Source organism: Melozone crissalis, unplaced genomic scaffold, assembly GCF_028551555.1.
Source record: "Melozone crissalis strain CALT ecotype California unplaced genomic scaffold, PUWL_Pcris_2 ptg000027l_1, whole genome shotgun sequence".
NCBI lineage: Eukaryota > Metazoa > Chordata > Aves > Passeriformes > Passerellidae > Melozone > Melozone crissalis.
This window is the reverse complement of record NW_026535805.1, coordinates 26,049,743-26,068,901: the sequence shown is the minus strand read 5'-3', so window position 1 is coordinate 26,068,901 and position 19,159 is coordinate 26,049,743. Positions and strand designations below refer to the sequence as shown.

At 44.6% G+C, this 19,159-nt stretch overlaps 2 protein-coding genes across 2 annotated transcripts in view; one reads left to right on the top strand and one right to left on the bottom strand.

The window, feature by feature from the left end:
- Positions 1-7,071, bottom strand: part of MAP3K21 (mitogen-activated protein kinase kinase kinase 21) — a 40,165-nt gene extending 33,094 nt beyond the window's left edge. Inside the window, exon 1 of the mRNA XM_054279814.1 lies at positions 6,336-7,071. Within this exon, the coding sequence (XP_054135789.1) occupies positions 6,336-7,071 (736 nt within the window). The remainder of the gene's footprint in view (positions 1-6,335) is intronic.
- Positions 7,072-12,511: 5,440 nt separating this feature from the next.
- PCNX2 (pecanex 2) overlaps positions 12,512-19,159 on the top strand; it is a 154,765-nt gene continuing 148,117 nt past the window's right edge. The window contains exons 1-2 of the mRNA XM_054280537.1: positions 12,512-12,664; positions 18,672-18,877. Of these exons, the coding sequence (XP_054136512.1) occupies positions 12,512-12,664; positions 18,672-18,877 (359 nt within the window). The remainder of the gene's footprint in view (positions 12,665-18,671; positions 18,878-19,159) is intronic.

Genomic DNA, 19,159 nt, shown 5'->3' with positions numbered 1-19,159 from the left:
CAGTTATGGCTCAATTTCTTCTAATGCTTGGATAACACCAACAATGTCTAAATTTCAACCACACTTTGCAGTTTGCTTATTTAAGCACAATACCTCATTTAAGAAGTGTTATGGTCAGCAGTTAAAATTATTTTTCACTGTTTAGAGGAATTAACAAAATTGTATAAGTATTTTAACAGCTAATGAGAGGTGTTTAGCTGTCTGTTTTTCTATTAACCTGGGTGGAAATAGGTTGCTTGCTCAGTACAAATTTCAGAGGCAAAAAAGTCTATGAGCCTATTTTAGGGCACCAGCTTTAAAAAAAAAAAGAGCCAAATAATGCTTGAAGTCTTTAATACACAAATTCTAAAAACACTATAATCCAAAGCCCTACACTTCAATTTATAATGCTACCCTGAAACAGAACTCTTTATCATCAAAAACAGTGAGCAAACACAACATACAGACTAGAATGTGACTCCCACATTCTCCATGAAGAGGTCACCAGAAACCCTGGTGCAAATGAAAGTCCTGAAGAAACCTGCTAGGAATGAGTATAACACAAAGCAGGGAAAAAAAAAAAAAGACAAAAACCAATCTTCCAAAAGTTGTAGACCAGATCACTTAGTGTTATACAATGACAGAACAAAGACAGAGAAGAAAAACATGAAAAACCAAGTTAGATCCAGAGAAAGATCAAAGCAATATTATTCTGGACTAAATAATCTGACCTGTTAGAGATGCAGTCTCAACACCAAATAAGAAACAACTCTCTACAGTTGTCAGATGGACATAGTTGGGAAAACATTAAAATGAAAGTCTGAATAAAAAATGAATTATAAATAGGGGTATTAAAGTTCATGAGCTTATAATTAATCAAATTACATACAGCTAGTGTTTCAGCCTAGAGTCTTGTTTTCAGCATTAAGCACTACATGTAAATTTACTTCAGCCTTGTTAAGTTTGAGGGACTTTGTTCTAAATGAATGAGCAATTTTTTCCACCTGTTAATGTCCAGACTTGAGACATAGAAAAACATCAAACAGAAGCAAATTTAGAAGATGGTAACTGAGGTGAAATAAATGGCTACTGCAGTTAAGTCTTCATCTTCAAATAAAATAACTGCTGGATATTATTCCTCCTCTGAAAGCTTAGACAGGACAAATACAGTGTTACACAGCAGCAGTTCACAAAATTTCATTTCAGGATATTGTGTTAAAATCATAATGTTTCTGAATATTATTTTTAAATGCTGAAACACATCCTTCAACTGGAAATTAGGCCTCTACAACATTTTAACACTATAGTTATTTCTCTGGTGGAATGAGACAATCACAGCAACCAGCTACTCAAAACTGTTCTCTCCTGAATTCCAGTATCTTCCTGGACACAAACTACACAACATATTTATTTGCAACAAGCATATATATCAAGTGAATATTAAAACAGGTGCAAAACATAGCATTGCCTTTGATGAACTGGAAAAAGATACTACTAGCTCAAGGCTGCTAAGCACTTGATGCTCCCACAGAATCCAGCTAACCTTCAGGGCCTTTCAAAACATAGAATCCCTATTTACATAGTCTGAGCACACATGAAATAATGAAAAAAAATACTGGGAGCAATGTTTCATGAGACTTAGAACTCTTTCATGTGACATAAGGATATTCAAAAGAAAAACTTACTGGAAGTCAATGGCACGCTAAGTTTAAGTAGAACACAACCTTCAAAACAGGTACTGTTTCCCAAATAAATGAAATTTTGCAATCCTACTGATATTTGCATGAAGGTGGTTTTATTTTGGTTTTCTGTGTTTTTTTTAAAGAATACTTAACTAATAAGGTTATAAAAATCAGTGCTCCCTCCTGCATATCCACTTCCAGATGCTTCAGGATGTATGTTCTTAATGCTGCAATGCAGCAGCATTACTTTTACAGCAAAGCACAAGGCAGGGCTACTGCCTCTCAGACATGGGATAGGAATCTGGTACATCTGGCATAATTTCTAACTTTATGTGATTTTTAAGTAATTTAGAACAATGTAAAGCATTTAAGTACCATGACTTCCTATATGAAGACAGCATGGAAAACTACAACATACAGATTTTAAAATGCTAAGTAACTTCTGGCCCACTATTCCACCTGACTGATATTCTATTCTGGCCCACTATTCTCCCTGAACAGCCAGCCTAAAGCTGCTATACAGACACATTTGAGAGAAAGCAGCTTTTAGAAATTCTGGAAAACATCTCCATCTTATTTTAAAAGGTGTTTGATAAAAAATAATAAAAGGTGCATAACCTGAGCAATTCTGCTGCAAATTATGAGAATTTGTTCTTGCTTTTCTCAAACTCCAGGACACCCTGCCTCATCAAAAGCAACTGATTCAACAGTTCTGTCAAAACACATCACACTTCCTTTTAAGGTTTTAAAATCAAATGGTTTCTATTCTCTAACTGCTACTCATTATACTAGTTTGAAGAACATGACATTACAGTGGGTTGCCCTCTCCCATGTTTGATTCCTTCAGATTCCAATAGTTCTCATTAGCATTGTCACTTCCATGGCCTTATTCAAGAATCCTTGAAACTCCAGCTGACCTCGACAATTTAAAAAGCAATATAAACTCAGTGCCCTTCACAGAGCTGAGGGCTGCAAAGGACCCTGGACTGCTGGAGGAGCTGGTGAAAGCCACAGCAAACCAAACCCTTCTGGCATATCCATCTATGACAAGTGAGTACAGAGCACTTTATCAGTACTGTGTTAGTACACTTAATCTACACATAACCGGCTCTGTAATCATGGATATGTCTACGCCATAAGCAAGATATTCTGAACTTACTGCAATGGTTCCTACAAGTACACAAGGCTGCTGCACTAGAGATAAAGTGCATTTTTTAAAGGCAGAAGCAGCGCACAGTCTGAAATCAACCCCAGAATCACAAACCTCTGTTTTCTCTAGCTTGACTTCAGAAAGTGAAAATGTGGCATACTCTAGCTGAACATAGCACTAGCTTTTTTCAGGACACAATAATCAGGGAAGGGTGTGCTGAGCCCTTACACAACCACAGGTCTTATAACTAATAAAGTGTCCTTGCTCAGAAGCAAGAAATTTCATCCCCTCAGAGAAAAAAGCTGCCCTTCCAAAGAGTCAGAAAAAAAGCTGAGATGTGGTAAAAAGACACACATAACTTATAGTGTCTGGTCTTGTAGATGAATTCCTGTCTTCTATTTCCAGTAAAACCTAATTTTTTTTCATAATCAGCAGGCATGCTAAATCAAGAATAACTTTCTACCTAGAAGACAGAGTTAGGAATATTCAAGTATTTTCACAGTTTTTAAGACATCTCCTTTTCGGTTAAAGCATCAATTAATTCAGAATTCCTTTAGTAACAATGATGGCTTGAACAAAATAGAATTTTCTTCCATGATTTTTATTCATATTTTAGATTAGGTAAAGTTCACCTGTTAATCTTTTATTTTAGATTATGTCTTTAATCTATAAAGTATATTGAGGAATGTAAGAACTGCTTATGAGAAGTTATCCTCAAAACAGGCCATGATATTTGTCAGTGAAACCTCTCACCACTTCAGTCATGCAAGGTTTTATAAAGCACCCACGACTAGTAGGGCAACATCAGACATCATGGTTACTATGTTTCATTTAAGCACACATATCTAAAGCTAAGTGTTCTTAACACTTTTGTTTCGTCTGCTTTTGAAAATTTATTTTACGTGGACTCCAGAACTGAAGAAACTCTCTGCTGTTAATAAAACTCATGAGTTACACTTCGCTTCCCTGTTCAGCCCTCAAAACCAAGTTTGTTAGTTTTCCTTTCTGATATGGAAAACCTTTGTTTACTTATTAATTTCCCTTACTCTGGCAGAAACACAAACCTTTTCCCACCTCCCAGAAAGAGCCCATGAAACAAGAGCATTCAAACCCAGACAGTCACTGCTGTTAATAAAAGCTGGCTGCTCTCACGGCTCTTCTGTTTGTGGCACTTCTTCTCCAGTCCTGTCAATCTGGCATCAGCAAAGCCACAACAGATATGCTACAGAGATCCCAGCTCCATAAAACTGCACAGAGAGAAGTAACACGCTTGCCTTTGAGATGCTTGCTATTGCCTGCCAACCACAAGCCCAGACACATACCTTTTCTGGATCAAATACACTGGTAGAAGGGGCTCCCTTTCCCAGCTGGAAAAATTAGTTCCCGCCTACTTGCTGGGGAAATAGTTTGAGAAGCATTCCTTACCACATCATAACAAGGACAGTAATTTTTCCAATTTATTGTCTGAGGAAGAAAAACCATCCTTCTTAACAAAAATAACAAGGTTAGCACAAAACTGATTCACTCATACACTACCTAGAGCTGCTTAAGGGCGAGCACTGAAGCACCAGCAGCAGCTGTGCCTGGAAAGCAGCGAGGAGCAGGAGAGGAATGGGCGCTGCCAGACCCGTCTGGGGCTGCAGCCACTGCAGAACTGTTCCTGTCCATGTCAAGCAAGTCGCTCACTCAACCCTGGCAGAATTCCACTCCCACTGTGCAAGACTGCAAAAGACTACAGAAATAGGATGAAGGGAAATCTTTGATGAATGGATGAGTTACCAGAATGGGATACTGCCATGACTTGCAGTCATTTTAAATTCATGTTGTTGAACAGTATATGGTACCAGCAGTGCACCACTGTCTTCCTACACTATAATTTAGGTGGATGATCAAGAGACATAATTCTATTTAGCATATTCAATACTTCTTCAAATTAAGAAGTTTGTTTGAAGTATCTTGCTAAGATTAAGAAATACAGGTGAGAGATCTAAGTAGCTCAAGTTAAGTGCATCTGCAACAGGATTTAGTAATGGAAGCAGTGAATAAGCACCTAAGCTGAGGTTACAATCAGAATGATATTTTTTAAATGCTCTGCCATTACCCCTATAAGATGACAATGGAAATCAGTTCTCAGCAGTACTCAGCTCCCAGTGTTATGCTAAACCACAGGGTTATGAATTTATTTCAGACACGAACTTTGTCACTGTCATTTAACATGCTGCTAGCACACAGCAGCCCACTCTAAGGAGAGCCACTAAGAACTCCAGGTGAAGCAGCTCATTCCTTACACAGCAGCAAACTAAAAGGGCACAAGCTGGCTACAGACCACTTGCTAGAAATAAAGGTGTTGGCCATGACGCTAAACGTCCAAGAATTCACCACCCGTGCTACAAACTGAGCCACAAACACAGCTGAGCTAGGTTCTTTCTTTATCAAACAAATAGTGAAAGTATTCTCAGAACAGTCAGTCCCATGACTGAGCCTTGTCTTAACAGGCCATGCATGGTGACCTTCAAGACACACAGCCTCTTAAACAAAGTGCTTCAAACTTGAATGAAGCTTTTTTGTTTCTGATGGACTACTTAAGGTCTCCTAACTGGAAAAAAAAGACTAACACATTGCTGCACTTTTGGAACATTCAGAACAAAAAGCAAAGAGTTGAGATAGTTTCAGATATTTGTGGAAACACACAGATTTCCACTTTCAGGTCATCATTTCTAAACACAACTGCAACCGCAAGCCATAAACTCTATTCTAGTAATCCAGCCTTCCAAATGCACAGTGGCAAAAATCTTAGATGCTTCTGCATTGTCAGATGGGCCAAGGAGCCATTAAGCACGAATTGACCAACTCCCCCGTTCCTACAGGTGCATTTGCCCATGCCAAGGGATGAAAGCAAATCTGGCATCTGAACAACAATGCTTATACTGGTTTTAAGATACTTGTCTTTTCCATCTCAATGTTGGCTAAGTGGATAAATTTTATCAATGTTAAAAGCATGCAGTGAAAACCAGAAACACATACGATTGTACGGCAGTGAAATAGAAGTGATACACTTATTAAATCTTTTCTTTACAAGGCGCTTGGTTCCTTGGGTTAGTTTTAAAAGCCAGGACCACACAACATCAGAGTAAATACAGCCTTGTAGATTTGCCATTGTGGTGGCTGCGCACAGAATTTTAACCCGCTCTCAGTGAGCTTCCCTCCGAGAGGGCAGGACTTTGCGTGCGCTGCAGGTACCCCGGGTTCCTGCCGACCTCTCCACGAGTTCGCAGCCAGCTCTCAGCCCGGCAAACCAACCTGCCGCTTGCCCAAGCTTCTGGCAGCGGGTGCCCGAGTTGCGACACCCATCCCCCGGTGGAACAAGGCTCTCGGACGGAGCCCGTCCAGGCCCGGCAACCGCCCCCGCACCGCGGCCAGCGCCGCCACGCCGGGACCCCCGGGCCCCGCGGCCTAAGGCGGGGACATCCCGCCGCCGTCCGAAGGTCCCTCGTCACCTCCCCCCCGCCCCGCCCGGGACTCACTGTTGCTCGACTTGAGGTCCCGGTGCAGGATGGGGACGATGGCCTCGTCGTGCAGGTAGAGCATGCCGCGGGCGATCTGCACCGCCCAGTTCACCAAGATGTGCGGGGGGATGCGGCGGCCCCCGCGGGCGGCCGCGGCCCCGGGGGCGGCGGCCAGGGCCCTGTTGAGGGATCCGCCGCGGGCGAACTCCATGACGAGGCAGAGGTTGGGCTCCCGCAGGCAGACCCCGTGCAGGGCGATGATGTTGGGGTGCCGCAGCATGGAGAAGAGCTTGGCCTCCTGCCGCACGCTCTCCGCCGTGGCCGTGATGTCCTCGTCGGGGTCCTGCCGTGCCGCCTTCACGGCCACCTCGCGACCCCGCCAGGTGGCCCGGTAGACCTTCCCGAAGCCCCCCACGCCGATGATCTCCTGCAGCTCCAGGTGCTGGAAGTCGATCTCCGTTAGGCTCCCCGCGGGGTCCCCCAGCCCGCCGCCCCCCGTCGCCGCTCCACCGCGGGGCTGGCGGGTCACGTAGTTGGCCGGGAAGATGCCGAGGCGGTGGCGGATCTTCCCCGCCCACCAGCCGTCGTCGCCGGACACCGCCGCGTCCTGCGACAGCACCTCCACCACGTCCCCTCGCCGCAGGCTCAGCTCGTCCTCGCCGCTCGCCTCGTAGTCGTACAGCGCCGTCCACAGCGGGCACGGAGCGCCGCTGCCACCGGCGGACGCCGCCGCCCCGGCGCCCGGCAGAGCCATGGCAGCGACCTCAGCGCCGGCGGCCACCTGCAGCAGCGCCGCCGACGCGGGAGCGCCCGCCCGGCCGCATCCTCACCTGCCGCTGCTGCCGCTGCCGCCGCCGCCGAGCGGGAGCCGCGGGAGGGGAGGGCGGGGCGCGGGCAGGGGCGGGGCCGCCCGGCCCGGTCGCCGCCGCCGCCGCCGCGGGACTCCAGCGGGGAGAGCGCAGGCGCGCGCGGGAAAGGCGGGGAGGGCAGCGCCGGTGCCCCGCGCCCGCCCGCCCGCGCCCGCCCATTGGCCGCCCGCAGTCACGTGGCGCGGGGCGCGGAGAGGCCGGTGCGGTCCGGGGGACAGGGACGGGGCTGAGGGAGCCGTGAGCCCCCTTTTGTCCCGCGGGGGCTGCAGACCGGGCCGGGGGCTTGTGCCTCCGTCGCAGCTTGCCCTCTCCTTCCGTGTGCGGCTTTGGGCCTCCTTTGGAGCGAACCCCAAGCGGGTTCTGAAGAAACCGAGCTTCCTCAGTTCGTGCTTGCTCCGGCCCTGCCTCCGCCGCTCGCGGGCTCTCACAGAACGGGTCAGGTTGGAAGGGACCGCAGTAGTACATCTGTTCCAAGCTCAAGCAGTGTCATCCTAGAGCACGTGGCACAGGATTGAGGCCAAGTGGTTCTTGAACATCTCCATTGAGGGAGAACTCTGGACAATCTGTTCCAGTGTCCAGTCAGCCTCACGTTTCTTCCTCATATTCAGGTGGAATTTCCTGAGCATCACTTTCTGCCTGTTGCCTCTTGTCCTATTGCTCAGCCCCACTGAGAAGAGCCTGGCTCTTGGCACCCTCCCTTTAGATACTGATACACATGGATGAGGCCCCTTCTCAGTCATCTCTGCTCGAGGCTGAACAGGCCCGCTCCCTCAGCCTGTCCTTGTGGGAGATGCTCCAGGCCCGTAATTACCTTTGTTGCCCTCCTCTGGATCCACTCCAACTCTCCCCTGCTCACCACCCTGACCATGCAGGGGCTGAGAGAGTCCCAGCCCTGTGTGGTGTGATCACACAATCCTTTCAATTAAGAGGCTGCCTGAAAATAGCAAGTGCTGTGTATGTGCTATTTCTGGGTGAAGATTCTCCTGGTTTTAAGTGGAAAAATCGTATCACTTTCTAAACTAGAGTTGTCGTTTCCTTGGAAGTTGGAGGGAAGTGTGTGGGCTGGGGACGCCCTCTTGTCTCGCCAGCGTGGTGGGAAGCAGTGGTTCAAAGTGGAAGGAAATGAGTTTTTATGCCAGGAGCCAATCACTGTGCTGTGGGAGCTGTGGTTATGGATGTGGCTGCTGCCAGCAGAGGCCCTAAGAAGGACAGTAAAGGCTCTGGAAAGGTGCAAAAAAAGCAGTGCTGGGTTGAATAACCTGATGTGATGAACACACAATGCTTTGCACAAAAACTTACATTCAGAGCACTGTACATCTCTACATAAATGCAAAATTTGCAGCTGGCTGCCACAGAACTAAGGTTTGAACGTAAAGACAGTAATTTTAAAAAAATTAAAATTACAGTATTCAAAAATCATAAATTCTTGTTTACCTCACTGTATTTATAGTTATACACAATGCAAAAATACAATTATGCTAAAGTGACTTACTGAACCACATTAACCAAAAAGAAAGAATGCAGAACTAGCATGTCTATCAAGTCTTCTCCCATTTCCTTTAATATAACATTGCCTTGCAGCTATTCAGAGAGGTAATTACAAGCCTTTCCCTTATCTGCATATTTGCCTTATTATAAAAGCCATAAAGTATGTTGTAATACAAGCGTTCTGCCACACAAATTCCACCTTGTACTTTGTTATCTAAAAGAATCTGCAGGAACTAATTAAGTGTGGAATGTTTTGGGTCAGACAAGGTATTGGTTGCAGTACAGTGAAATGTTTAAATATTTATCTAGAGCTATTATTCCAAAATTTGCTTTCTGAAGTGCCACTATCCACTAGCAATCGTTGCACTGAGGTTAGACTTTGTTCAGTGTTTCTTCAGCACCCAGTGCTCCAGGATCTTGCTGTATAGTTGCTGTTCCTAGGAGTTCAAATAATGGAAATATTGTGACCCAAAACAGTATGAAGTGCCCTTAACTTTCCTGACGGCACCACCTAGTGGAGTTAGCGGCTAAAAGAGCGGTGTACAGATGGCTCAGACCCTCACTGGCCTCTTTGTTGAGAAAAGAGGTCCCTTTTTTCATCTTTGGCACTCCTGCAACTGTGTAGCTACAATACTGTGCATCTGCCTTGTGTCTAAGACACATATCCTGACCTGGAAATTACAGGAACCCTTCATAACTGCAAGTATCCTTACCCCTCCCCCCCCCCCCCCCCCAAAAAAAAACCAACTTGGTGAAAGCTTTATCCAAAGATGAGGAAGAGTTGAAAGATTTGAGTGATGTGTGGACATGGTTTAACCCCAGTTAGCAGCCAAGCCCCACGCAGGCATGCACTCACTTCCCCACCAGCAGGATCGAGGAGAGAATCAGAAGAGTAAAAATGAGAAAACTTGTGGGTTGAGATAAGACAGTTTAATAGGGAAAGGGAAGCCACACTCACAAGCAAAGCGACAAGGAATTAATTCATCACTTTCCATGGACAGGCAGGTATTCCGCCACCTCCAGGAGATCAGGGTCCCATCACATGTAATAGTTACTTGGGAAGAAAAGTAACTAAGATACTCCAAATGTCCCCCTCTTCCTCCTTTTCCCCGCCACTTTATATACTGACCATGATGGTCTAGAATATCCCTTTGGGCAATTTCAGTCACCTGGCCTGTCTGTGCTTCCTCCCAGTTCTTCTTTTTTGTGCCACCTCGTTGGCAGGACATGAGACACAAAAAGATTTAAGACAAATGTGACATAGCAACTACCAAAATATCATTGTGTTACTAAGAGTATTTTCTTATGGAATCCAAAATACAGCACTGTACCCCCTACTGAGAATGAAATCGACTCTATCCCAGCCAAAACCAGGACAACAAGTCAACCTAATATCAATTGCAGTCTGCATTATCTAGGCCTTCCACTTTTAAACCTACATGAGTTAGAGGTCTCAAAAAACAGAAGAGAGGAGGTTTTGAAGAAGCTTTCTCTTTGCACCCTAGTTTACCCACCTTTCTGTATTGGAGCTGTGCATGTAAACAAAATTATTTGCTGGCCTGCCTGTGGAAAAATGACTTCAGCATTTTCTGAAATTTAACACTTTTAGTTATCATACATCAAAAACATTATTCATAGCTGCATATTGCACTTGATTCAATCATTACAATTGGTTTAATAAACTTTGTCATCTTTGAAAAGAACTTGCAAAGGATAAAAAAAAAGTTCACTCAACAAGGCAGAAGTTTGGGCAAGATGTGTTTACAGGAGTAGCACATGAGGCACGGCCAGGACTGTGCCTCCTTCATACAGCTCAGGAAACATGCCGGGGTTGCACTGAAGAAGTACTCAAGTCCCAAGGCTGTAGATCCTTTGGCATCTAAAGGCGGCAGTGCTGCTGAGGGAAACGATGCCATTCCTCCCCTGCTCCCAACCACTTTTTCACAGTGCTGTATCATCCCTCCCATCAGGCCAAAACTAGCACGACCACATCACCTGAGACATCAGGAAGAAAGCTCAGGTATGTGTCATGAGGTATAATAGCACCTGCGGTCTCTTACCTTTGTCAAAAAAAAAAAAAAAAATCCACACAAAGCACAGGAAAATGGCATGTTTGGTCGGTGAAACTGTAGCCACAGTCAGGAAAAATTGAAGTAGAGTAAATTTTGTGATGTGCAAGATGATGTACCCATTTCATACATGCATCCTTCACAAAATTGACTGTAATAAAGGTCTATAGATGTGGAACAGGCCCTAGAAGGGGCTGGTGAGACCCTTAAAATTGAATTTCACTGCTATTTTCTGATGGTCGGGGGTGGGAGGTGGTGAGCATCGTGCGAGTTCAGCCCTGGTGTTCACAACCCACCTTACACCCCTGTGAAAAACGCCAATCACTTGTTTTTAAAATTTTAAAAGCTTATTAGTAATAAAATGGTTATATAAAAATAGTAATACAATTAGAGTAATAATAATTTGGACAATTTGAATTAGGACAAATATGAGACAACAAATACAAAGAGTTACGGACGTCTGGGTACCTTTTTCTGGGCAGCATGAGCCTGAAAAAGGACACCTGTTAACAAAGGATTAAAAGCAATAGCCTGTTGTATAGTCATACACTTTATACATGATGCATAAATTCCATTCAAATACAGGATTCTGCCTGGTCATCGACAACTTCTTCCTCTGAAACCTAACAGCGCCTTTGAGGCGGAAAGAAGTTCGTTTCTTCTGATAAGAGGGCCATAAAATCTTTTTCTCAGAAAGATTTAGGTGTCCTGTGGCTGCTATCTCGCTACAAGTCCTTTCTTTTAAAAAAAGTATCCTACATAGCATCGTTTTTATTTTAACAATTTTTATAGCCTAAAACTATATTTAACACAGTACTTAAGAGAATTAATACAGCATTACTTTCTAAAACAACACATATAATATTCATTTTAATATTTGCGAAAAGCCAATCATAAAATACATGCATTTTTCACACCCCCTTCCTTTGGGGGCGTCCCATAAGAATATACCTGATATCCTTATGCCTCATTCTTCACCGACTTTAGTATCTCCTGCCTAAGGCTTCCACTCCGCTCCATCGCCTTTTCAGCCCCCGTGTCCCGCACTTCGTCTATGCTTCCTCCAGCCCGCCCCTACCTCCTCACTCCGCTGGTCTGAGGTCAGCTGCATGAAACGCTTTACGAAGGCAGATTGAGTTTTTCCCTAAACCCATTTTTGAAAAAATCCGATTTTTTTTTTTGAGGAATTTCCCTCCATCCCGCCCAAAACACATCTCAAGCCTACGCAGAACGGGTGACACCGAAGTTGGGCAGAGCTCTCAGATCGGAAACTCGTGATGTATCGGGCAGGATCACTGAGAACCCGGCGGTGGGGGAGTGGCCGCCGAGGCGCGCAGCCCAGCTGGCGGCCGCCGGGGCTGCCCCCGTGCCGCGCTTTTCCTGCACCTGTGAGCGCACCTCGCGGTGCCCGGGGCGGGACGCGGCCGTGACGGACACCCCCGCGCCAGAACCGCCCCCCCTCCGCCGCGGCTCGGCCCGGCCCCGCTCCGCCCCGCGGCCTCCGAGCGCTGCCGCCGCTCCCGGCAGCCGGGCGCGGACCCCGGAGTGGCGGCGGCCCCGGCCCCGCGGCGGGGCAGAGCGGGCGCGGTGCCCGGCGGGGGGCGGCCCGTGACGGCGCCCTCCCGGCGGCGGCGGCGGCGGCGGCCGGGGTGGGGCGGGCGGGATGCTCGGCGTCGCGGGGCACCATGGGAGAATCCGCGGGCGCCCGGCATGGCGGCGGCGGCGGCGGGCGGCTGAGGGGCGGCGGTGGCGGCGGCGGGGGGCGGCCATGGTGTCGCCGGCGGCGCGGCTGGTGGGGCAGGGCGTGTGGGCGGCGCTGACCGGGGGCTGGTACCACGACCCGGAGCAGGGCGCCTTCACCAACAGCTGCCACCTCTATCTGTGGCTGTTCCTGCTGACGCTGCCCATGGCCCTGCACCTGGTGAGAGGGGCTGCCTGAGGGCGGGCGGGCGGGAGGCGCCGGGGCGGGAGCCGCGGGCCCCGGCCCACAGGCGGCAGCGGCGGCGAGGGCGTGTGCGCTCAGCCGGCTGTAAACTACCCTCGGGGGCTTAAATATTGGGGTTCTGGGCTTTACCTGGGGGTTTGTGTCTAAAGGTTAACGGGGTGAGTCCGCCGGCTGAGCTAGGCAGGGGTCGGATCCTTGGCCCTGCCAAGGAGTTGGGCAGGGGTGCAGTGCTGGCCTCTGCGAGGGCTGAATGACCGTGGGGACGTTTGCTCAAAATTCTCTTTTGGAGACAGGTGTTTTGGTTTTGTTTTTTTTAAAGTTTGATCCAGTCTTACCTGCTGAGAAGGTTAAATAAATGGAAAGATCCAGATACCATGTAATTAATACGCTTCGCTGAATGTCACTAGTGAATCACATGGCTTTTTGTGACATGCAGCTCCCTTTGTGCTGAAATTTAAACTTTGCAAGTGAATAATGACTAGAGTTTGTTTGCTGGACTTTAAGATTTATTTTCCTGAAAAGCTTGAAGCTTTTGCTCTTGTTTTTGTGTGCTTTCCTACTGTGTGAGAAAAGCTTAAAGTGTGCTGGATCATCGAATCTATTTTGGTGTGTCCTTCAGTGATTATAGGGTAATATTGCTTCCGTTAGAAGCACTTTCCATCCATTTGGTTCCTGGAGTGACTCAACTAAATTCTCCACTTCTAAATAGATTTCTTCACCCTACATGGTCAGATATGGGCCTGATTATCAAAAGCAATGAGCATTTATGAATCCCCCTGCAATCCCAGTAGAAAGCAAATCTTGTATTTTTAAGCGTGAATTGGTATAGGATTTTGTGGCATGGATTGCAGTGAATTCCTGTAAGAATGGCTCATGGAGTTAATGAACCAGAATAACAATGTGCTTTCTCCTGATTGATTGCGTATTTCCTATGCAAACTAGCAAGTTGTAGGATTGTCTTGCGTTGTAGGATTTGCTGTCCAAGTCATAAGTGTGATTAAAAAGGAAAAAGAATTGAAGGTTAACTTTTTTTTAGTTGAAAAAAGTATGTATCTGGAAGGATTCCTTGTGGGGAACTTCTGAACTGAAGAAAGTGTGGGGGTTGCACAAAAGAACACTGGACTCTAGGTCAGAGCTAAGCTAGAAGTCATTTTTTAAAGGGGAGAAATGTAACTTATCTAGTGAACTCTCTTGGGCATCATCTTTGCTTACCTAGATGGACTTGCTTTTTCTGCAGACTGACTTTCTGATGAATCATCTGGTTAAATGCAGGACTTGTGTTCTTGAGCTAACACATTGCTGTGGGAATCCTTTGTCCTTGATAAGAATAAAGTGTTTATTATGATGGCTGCCTGACAGTAATTATGTTCTTACACATTTTCTTGTTTTCAAGTGGCTTGTTTCTAAGGCTTTGTAAACTTTATGCAAGACATCTATTCTTGCCACTTAGAAACTTGAACTTGCTTTTTAGAGAAAGGTTTTTTTCTGGTTTATAAGAAATTTTGTTTATAATATTCAGTAATGTTTGGGGTGATATTTATGTTACATACTTGACACCAATATTTTGGATTCAGCTAAAGCAGTCAGTGATGTTTCTTGAAATGGCAAAATGAAAACAGATCAGAGTACTGCTTTTTAAATTTTTCCTTTGCTTGGGATAGTCTTTTGTTGAAGTCAGGAAGTCTCTCTGAAGCAGTGTGATTTGAATCAAATGGCAAAACTCATCCATCTGTTTTTGGTTTTTTCACAGTGGCTCAGCAGAGGCGTGCTGACGGTAGCATTGAGAAGCTTAAAGTATCAAGTTGTTTCTGTTGTGTGGATGGAGAATTTCTTTCCCTAGCTTATTCAGCATAGCTTACTTTGGTACTAAGGATTCCTTTATTAGTTTTCCCAGCCCCTGAAAATGCAGCTCTGTGTTTCCATTACTTTATTTTCTTTATCATTTAAACATTAAAAATGTACATTGGATATTTCAAGCATCATTGCTGTTCAAATCAAGTTTCAAAATTATGAGATCTCTTCTGTGCCACATCAACTTTCATAATATATTAGGAATTAAAGTTATCTTATTCCACCAAACAGTTGAGGATCCCTAGGTGTTTTTCACATGAAAATAGTGATAACTCTTTAGTATTCAGCCCCAGTGAAACACCAGTGACCTAGAGATGCAACTTTGGGAAATACTGTATTATAGCTTATTTTACAAGCTACAAGAGAATGTGCATTGTGTTTGGGTGACTCCCCAGAACAACCTACTCAATGTTTCTCCTGCCTTTTGTTGGACAGGGAACCCTTGAACTGACAGGGTTGTTACTTCTCATGCACTAGATCTTCAGATCATGCTGTGGTAGGAGAAGTACAACATGGCAGTATAAGGGTGTGGGCACATAAATTACTCAGAGGTAAACTGTGATAAAACTAGCAGTGTGTCAGCTGCTTCCAGTCCCACTTGGCTGCCTTTTACCCCACTCTATCTCTGTAAAAGTTAAGGATACAAATATCTCTGCAGCAGAGAGATAGGCTACCCTGTTACCTGTATTTACTGTGTGGGAGGACACACTGAGAACTCAATGTACGCCCCTGGAATTTTATTTGCTACCTGCTTTCCCATATTTTATATTGTGTGATGGACATCTCTTAGTATTGATTCTCCTTAATTAACAGATAAACATGGATCTTGGGCCCCAGTGTCGTATCTCCCAAGCATATCTCTGATGGTAGTGGCCGACTGAACATTTGTTTGGTTGTTCCCTCATTGTGTTCTGTAGCACACCCAGACAGCGAGGCCCAGGTGCAGCACTGCCCTGTTCCAGATGCCTCAGGGGCTCAAGCAGTGGCTGGGATGCATCAGGGTCTAAGCACCCTTTATCATTCAGCCCAATTGGCAAGGTGTGGTATTTTGTTCAAAGGTTACATACCTTTATGTGCCTATCTCAGTCACCTCCACCTTTGTGCTACTCAAATAATGCCAGTAGACACGTGAAGGAGAATGTGGCTGTTCTTCTGAGAGCAATCTCTGGGCAGGCAGAAGCCCCAAGCAAAGGTGCTCCTTAGGTGGTGATGTCAACCCTGTTGCATTTGCAGCAGTAAGTTGGGCCACATTTGGGGCACACCAGCCTGCATTTCTGGCTGTGACCCCACGCTATTCTGGTGCAGGGTACAACAACAGAAGCTACTGGAGAACAAAAAGTACATTATGAGTTTTTAATGGGATGAAAGAATGAAGAAAACTAGGGCTACAGCTTCCATAGAAACCTGTGGGAAGTCATGAAGCCCGCTTTCTAATGAATTTGTATTTGTGGATTTTTTTTTTCATAGCTTCTAATAAGATGTCAACTCAATTGAAGCTTTTCCTGTCACTGGGGTGGCATCAAAAGGTCAGAGAACTGTGTGGGCTCCTCTCATTAATGGAGGAGGTGTGCTGCTGTGACCTTGCCCAGTGGGGTGTATTCTCTTAAAGTTTGCTGAATAACTTTAATTCTTTGGCTACCTTTCAGCTGAGGGGATGGAGGGAGATGATGAATACACAGACACATGGTGTGATTATAAAACCTCATTTTCATAGAAAACCAGGCTAATTATAACTATAGTGCATCAAAAGTGACTCTATCATCTAATTCCTCAGTGGTCTGTAACTTAGTTCTTCCTTAGCATGGATTTGATAGTTTTCACCTGTCTGTCCCTGGGAACACCAGCTGCAGTCATATGACACTGGTACCTTATGCAAGAGGCCTGATTCAGAGAATGGAGGGCTTTCCATTATCATCTGTCTTCTAATTCCTCATGTGCACAGAGAGCAACCTGCTGGCTTGTATACTCAGCCTGCCCCGAGATTGAGAGTTCTAAAGATGCACAAGATGCCATTGGTGTCTGGTGTGGTGAGCACTCTGAAACACAGTGTGTCCCGGACAGATGGGCACAGGGACCATGGGCTGGCTCAGGGCACAGCTCCAGTAGGTCTGGTCACAAGGCAGGGATGAGCACATGCTGCACTCAGCGTTTGCTAAAACTGGCCCTGTTTTCCACTCCAAAATCTAGGAGCTTCCTTTGAGTCTCTCTTGTGGCGTGCTCTCTGCACGCACAGGCTGCGCTACTGGAAATCTATTTTTGTTGTGTCCTCTTGACATTATTCATATAATATTTATTAAGCTTTATGAATGTCACCTATAAAGCACTTCTTTTCTTAGTGGGCCATTCTGAGTTGTTATTTAATAATGAGTGGTTGATCTGTGCCTTTTAGTGTATAGTTGAAGAGATTCCTTGGAAGGTGAACAAATCTCTCTTAAGCAGTCATTACAGATAATTGGCTGCCGCTCATTGTGAAACCAAACAATTTCTTACTCGTTTTGTAAAAACATTAGTCATAAACCACAAATTCTTTAACCTCAAGTTCTTCAACCTCATCTACTAAGCCTCATACCCTGAGAACATGACCTTGCAAATGGATCCTCTCCTGGCCTGAGTTCTAAATAACTGAAGGGTGTGCTGGGAGTTGGTATTTACACAGTACCATGATGTACTCTTAGCAGACTTAAGCCTCAACTTGTAGAAAGTCATGTCTGTCTATTAGGGATCATTGGTAGTACGTATTTTCTAAATAGCTGCTCCACTATTGTGCAACAGATTCTTTGTATCTGAATCAGAATAGTCATTAAAAAGGATTCACCTGAAAATTTTCATGTGTGCATCTTGATGGTATGAAGTCCCAGTGAGCCAAAAGCAGCATCAGAATTGCATCCCACTTGCTTGTCACAACACAGAAATGATTCAACATATTAATTTCAACATCAAGATAAATGTGGTGACTTGTTCTAAAGATGAAATAAGCATGCCTTGTTCCCTTCCCTTTATCTGTGTGGTCGGTGTGATTTATTTATGAATTTGAAAAAATGATTGATTTAGTACCAAAGTAAAGACCATTCTTAAAAATTACCTTCAGCAGACTTTTTGCAAGTCGTGAGTATTGAAAACCTTTTTTGTTTTTGTGTGTTGCTTGGGGTTTTTTGTTGTTGTTCTTGTGTGAGAATGTAGTAAATCTCTGTTTAAATAAAACCCCTGGAACTTTAAGAGAGATTAAATTCACTGTGAGACTGCAGCTGTGTAGTAACAATACATAAACATGTTCCATAACTATAATGGTAAAGACTTTGGTACTTCAATTATAACTGCAACTGTCCATTGCTATGATTTGCCCTTTACTGTAAGGAAGTGTTTGTATATAAAAAAGTTGTTGGTCTGTCATGTCTGTGAAAGAACTTTAGAGATTATAGTTGAATTGTAATTAATTTTAATGACGAAGAGCTGTGGTGCTCATCACAGATCATCAAACAGATCACAGACAGCTGCAAATAAACAATTATGTACTTTAGAAAAAGAATTCAAAGAAGTTGTCATAGTTTAACCCCAGCTGGCAACTAAGCACCACATAGCCAATCACTCACTGCTTGAATGTCAGTGGGGACAGGATGCTTCTCTAACTGTGTTTTTATTCATTTGTTTTGACTAGTCCTGACTAATTATTTAAAATTCCTCAGTGGTTAAGGTATTTGGGAACATGTTGTGAGGCATTAGAAAACGGACATCAAACGACAGTGTTCTGCTATTGAGTCATAACTGACATATAGAGTAAGATGACAGAATTTTTCTAAAGATTTTGTGTTTGTAGATAACTAATGTTTCATTTTGTGTCTGTATTTTTATGAATTCATAGTTTAGGAAAGGCTGCAGCTGCATTAACATGAGATTGTGGTATTTTAAAAAGCTTTATAGTGTTTGTCAATTATGAGATTTTGCTGATTTTGATAATAAATAATACCCACAGCTAATAAAACTAGTACATCTTGTGAAATGGTTTGAAACTTGAAGAAACCCTTAAGCCTTTTTCTGGGAGCAAAACTCAATACATATATTGTATTTAAAAGTCTTAACAGCATTTTCTCAAAGGAAACTGTTATCATTGTGTCCTCATTATTTCTTTCTGTAGGCTTTTCCAGCAAATGCAGTGACAGTTTTTGTGTACTGCAGCTCGGTGACAGTTTTCTTCACGGTAATAAAGGTGATCAGCTACCGTTTACACCTCATGTTTGATAAAGGCGAAGTTATTCAACAGAAGCTCTCAAGAAAAAATGGAAGGCAATGTAAAGATACAGAGGTTCAAAAAGGAGAAGCGGTTGAGCCCTCAAATTGTAGGTAAGGTTTTCCTTGCATCGTTGGCACATTATGTAAAATGGGTGAGTTTGCACCATGGTCCTGCACAGCAGAAATGTCTGTTGAAAGCAAGAAAACTCCTTACAAGTGTATAAAGAATGACACTTTCAAAAACTTGCTTAGTGCTTTTCAACTGGGTAGCTGAAATGTTCTTGTGGTGCAGCAGGCAGAGCTGCACCTGATTCAGAGGTTGGGCAGTAGCTGGGCACCATGAAAGTGGTAGAGGAGATAAGTATTGGATGTGCTAACAGATCCTGAAGAAAA